Genomic DNA, 5,401 nt, shown 5'->3' on the forward strand with positions numbered 1-5,401 from the left:
CCCCTTTATATATATATATATTATATATATAATATAATTAAATACTATATATTTTTTACATTGTTTTTCGTTATATATATATATATAATAAATGCTGAATTATTTTATTATTTAAGAATTTTATAATAATATAAAATTATATGAAAAAAATGAAGAATTTTATATATTCATTCATATTTAAATATTATATATATATATAAATAGAATTATCACAGAATTATAGTTAAATACCATAATTGATTCAATTGTTTTTCTTTTTATTCATTTATATGTATATTATTTAAAAAAGAAATAATAAATTAAGGATAATATTATATATCACATGCTCATTTTGAATGATACAAAGGAGTTATTTAATATATATTATGTATATATTATATATATATATATATATATATATATATATTTTGTATGATAAATATATAATTATGATATATAATTATATATATTTCAATTACATATATTTATATATGTTATATAAAATGTGAAATATAATATTAATGAAGCTAGCTTTTTTATTTCTTTTAATAGATCTTTTTTTTTTTTTTTTTTTTTTTTTTTTCATTTTGGCTACTTGTTCATAATATTCTTAATTTTGTTCAGAATTTGTTTCGATCTTATTATTTTGAATAAAATAATATAATTCTTATATATTAAATGAGGGAATATAATGATGCCTAATAAGGTAAACACCCAATGGTATCATTTAAGTATTCAATATGAATAGGCATACATTAATAAATGAATTATACTATAATATATAAATATATTTTATATATTTAATCTATCAAAGGGGTAGTTATTTTTGTGAAAATATTGCATTAAATTGTTTGATGTTATTATAAATATGTAATAATAAATAAAATTCCATATATTTCAATCGAAATCAATATATAAATATATATATATAATTAGGATAATTTTTATGTTGTCCTTTTTTTTCAAATCTAATAAAAATGAGTAAAATGATTAAAAATATATATATTTTTTAAAGGTTTATTTTTTTTATTTTTATGGAAAGTGAAAAAAAGTTTAAATGAATGTAATGTAGAATATAAGATTCTAATTTGTTCATGTAACAACCTGCAAAATGTATGTTGTATATGGTCATAATATATTTTTCGTGATAACAAAATGGATATACATATAATATTTTTTATGAGTATAAATATATTTATTATAAAGTATTATGTGGTATATTATATATGTGCATTTATTTATAAAACAATTTTTATCAATCCCACCAAAGTCACATTCTTTGGCATGAACAACAGGACGTAACACCATACTCAACATATTAACATTAATATTAATATTATGACCCTTCTTTGTATAATTATATGGTTATTTATTATATATCTATATATATATATATATATGTATGTATGTATAATTGATGTTAGGATTACATATTACTAAAAAATCTTATTAATTTATTTTTCAATGTTAGTAACATATTTTTTAACATTACAATTATATTCTTTCATATGAAAAATATATATAAAAAAAAAAAAAAAGTTTAAAATAAATGTATATATAAAGATATTATAACATTTATGTATACTCTAATTTATCATGTTTTCCACAAATTATTATATATAATATGTAAATTTTACAAAATTTACCTGAACCTTATTCAAATTTCCATTTTAATATTATAATATATATATTATAATAATTATTAAGAGTATAAATAAAATAATATATATATATATATATATTTATATATTTATAATACCTATCAAATAAAAAGGGATATATGCTTTTCATTGGGTCGTACTACAAATTATTTTTTTTCCTATTTTAAACTTTGAAATTTGAATAAATATTGAGAATCTATATATGTATGGTTTAAAAATATTTTTTTTATATATGCATAAATAAATAAATATTTATATATATATATATATATATATATAATAGTACATATATTTTATCATATTTATTTATTTGCATTAATTGTTTTAAAATGTTTTTCATTATTTAAAATATATGATTTTATATATGTAATATATTCCTTTGTCAAAACTTTTACAATTGTATTGATTTAATAAAAATGTAAAAAAAAAAAAAAAAAATGAATCAATCATCTATGGAAAAAAAAAACAATTTCTTAAAAGGAATTGGAAACAAAGAAACTGCAAGGGAATTATTGCAGGTAAATAATTAATATTATATATATATATATATATATATATATATTTATTTATATTTAGTACACATACATATTTGTAAAATAAGTGTTTCTATGTTTGTTTCCTATATTATAATGTTTACATGTATCTATAATTATGTGCTTATATCATCTTCCATTTTTTTATTTTTAAAAATATAGATTGTAATGAACAATTGTGAAAAATTCCACTTTAAAATTACCATAAAAGACAATAGGGAAATATTAGGTTCCTTAACTTATGTAGATAAATATTATTTATTCCTTACAAATAGTGAGGAGCATTATAAAGGTAATACCATAAAAATATAAATATAAATAAATAAATAAATAAATATATATATATATATATATATATGAATATATAAACAATTGCATTTTTAATTGCATTTTTTTCCTCCTTTTAAAGGTAGCAAAAGTTATATACGAAATTGCGGTGACATTTTAATCCCATTACATATAATTAAGAACATTGAAATTGAAAAAAGTTATTTTGATAGGTGTTATGAACAATTGGAAAAAGCATAAATAGGAAGACTTTTTTGTATTTGATTTATTATTTCTTATATATATATATATATATATATATATATTTTTCATTTTATTTTTTTGTGTGTTGTTGTGATATAAGTAATATACATAATATAATCATATTGTTTTATATATGTTATATTTATTTTTAATACAAAGATATTTTTATTTATTTTTTATTTTTAAGTTATAAAAAATTATACAAATTATTTAAATGGTAAAAAATTAATAATTAAAAAAAAATAATAAATATAAAATAAAGATATTTTTTTTTTCACCTTCAAAAATTTAAGATTCCTCATCATTTAATATTTCCTCTTTCATAACCTGTAGACAAGGGTGTTAAAAAAAAAAAAAAAAAAAAGGAAAAATTAATATATGAATAAATTAATAAATATAATATATATATTTATAGATAACATTCATATTATGAAAAGGTACATTAACACATATAAATAAATAAATAAATATATATATATATATATATATATATATATATATATAATTATACTTCGTTTAGTTGAATATATAATTCGTAATAGTCATCTCCCTTCAACATATCCTTAACAAAATAACAGTTTACTTTAATTCTTATCTGTAATAAAATAAAAGAATACCATAAAAAAAACAAACAATTATAAATTATTCATATTTGTCTCATACATATATATATATATATATATATATATTCATTTTTTATATACACATATAGTAAACATTTCTTGTAAGAAATGAAAAGACATTAATTACTTGTTCGAGTGCTCCTTTAATAACTCCACATAATAAACTACAATAATTTAATGATGATAATGATTTTGGTAATTCAACAAAATCGCTTAAAGGATTGTTATCAAAAATAATAGAAAATATATTCGATTCTTTATTTACACAAGTAACTGTTCCACTTATACCTAGGAACATTTTAAAGGCCACCTGCAAATGTATAAATAATATTATAATATATATATATATATAATGTGTATACATGTATTACTACTCTATCACATTATTATTTCTGAATAATATAGTAAAAAAAATAATAAAATACACAAAAAAGTGAAGGAAATTTTCTTTTTTTTTTTTTGTGCTCTTTGAATTATATAATACCTTTGCTATAACATTGACTGTTTCTTCAAAGTCTTCACAAAATGAAATATCGGACTTTGCAAGGAATTCTTCAATTAGTCTTGTGCCTATGTTGAAGCCCCTAAATTATGCACAAAAATTAAATAAAGTATAAGAATGGTTTATATATATATATATATATATATATATAAATTTTTAATATATCCTTTTTTATTTAACATTACATTTTTTCTAATTGCTCATTGACCTCGTCTACTAATTCAAGGTCTTTCAACAATTGACTCACTAGGGCTCCATATGCAAAAGAAAATAATTCAGAGTTCTTAAAAAAAAAAAATATATATATATATATATATATATATAAATATATTACAAATAATAAAGAATATATGTATATTTATTTGTTCAGTGCTGTAGATATTGTTTCTTTTTTTAAAATCTCTAATTTGATTAACATATAAAAATATATTTATTTATTTATTTGTACCACTTTCTCTAATTTTGCAAAAATGGCATCTCCTTGTTTTTGATATTTATCCTTCGACATTTTTTTTTAAAACATAATAATAATAAATAAAACAACCTTTTCTCTATTTATATATATTATTTATTTTTATAGATTATTTAAAAAATTATCCTTAGGAACAAGTAAGAAATAATATATTTATATTCCAAAAAAAAAAAGAAAAAAAAAAAAAAACAAAAAAAAAAAAAATACTTGTTTTCTTATTTATATAATTTATTTTTAACTTATAAATACATCTTATATAAATTTGAAAAAAAATATTTTTTCTTCATTGGATGATGACACTTATATCACATATTATATATATATATTATATATATATTGATTATACCATTTGCGAAAAAAAAAAAATTCAATTTTATATACTTTTTTAATTTATATTTGAAAAAAAAAAAATAATAATAAATAAAAAAAAAGAGGAACCATTGAACTTTATTATTATATATTTATATAATTATGTATTGAAATTATATATATATATTTTATATATATTTGTGTTGAATCGTATAAATAAATAAACATATATATATATTATATATATATAACATTTTTAAAACCTATTTCTTGTTCTCCTTTACATATTCACCTTTTTATAAATTAGATAAATCGTCTTATCTTTTAAAATATTATAACATGTCTCAATATATTTAAAAAAAATATATTAAGATGATAAATTAAAAAAGGATAGAAAAATACAGAACATTTCTATTTTTCTTTTTTTTTTCTTTTTCTTCCCCTCTATTTATTTTTTCATCATAGCGTTGTATATAAACAAATAAATATAATAATATATTTTTTTCAAAAAAATAATAATGATTATATATTATTCTTTTTTTTCCCCCTTTTTTTTTTTTTTTTTTTTTTTTATAATCTATCTATGAATGTGTAGAAAAACTTCCAAAAATGAATAGAGTATAATTTTTTTTTACAACCTTTAAAATATATTATGTATTAAATGTGTATTTATATTATTTTGTTTATTTAAATTTTTTTTTTTGTGGAAAATAAAATAAAGTAAAATAAAATAAAAATTTAATGCTTCTATTATTTTATATTATATTACTCGAATAATAAATAAATTCGAT

General features: G+C 16.3%; 2 protein-coding genes across 2 annotated transcripts; one reads left to right on the plus strand and one right to left on the minus strand.

Annotated features, from left to right (window-relative positions):
• Positions 1 to 2,077: 2,077 nt before the first annotated feature.
• On the plus strand, positions 2,078 to 2,701 carry PGSY75_0418400 (hypothetical protein; the record flags this gene model as incomplete). Its single annotated transcript, XM_018784236.1, has 3 exons — positions 2,078 to 2,158; positions 2,336 to 2,465; positions 2,583 to 2,701. The coding sequence occupies 3 exons, from the start codon at positions 2,078 to 2,080 to the stop codon at positions 2,699 to 2,701; spliced, it is 330 nt and encodes a 109-aa protein (XP_018643398.1).
• Positions 2,702 to 2,992: 291 nt separating this feature from the next.
• PGSY75_0418500 (putative trafficking protein particle complex subunit 3) lies at positions 2,993 to 4,337 on the minus strand (the record flags this gene model as incomplete). Its single annotated transcript, XM_018784237.1, has 6 exons — positions 2,993 to 3,031; positions 3,216 to 3,299; positions 3,455 to 3,637; positions 3,812 to 3,911; positions 4,015 to 4,112; positions 4,278 to 4,337. The coding sequence occupies 6 exons, from the start codon at positions 4,335 to 4,337 to the stop codon at positions 2,993 to 2,995; spliced, it is 564 nt and encodes a 187-aa protein (XP_018643399.1).
• Positions 4,338 to 5,401: the final 1,064 nt, after the last annotated feature.

Source organism: Plasmodium gaboni, chromosome 4 (genome assembly GCF_001602025.1).
Source record: "Plasmodium gaboni strain SY75 chromosome 4, whole genome shotgun sequence".
NCBI lineage: Eukaryota > Apicomplexa > Aconoidasida > Haemosporida > Plasmodiidae > Plasmodium > Plasmodium gaboni.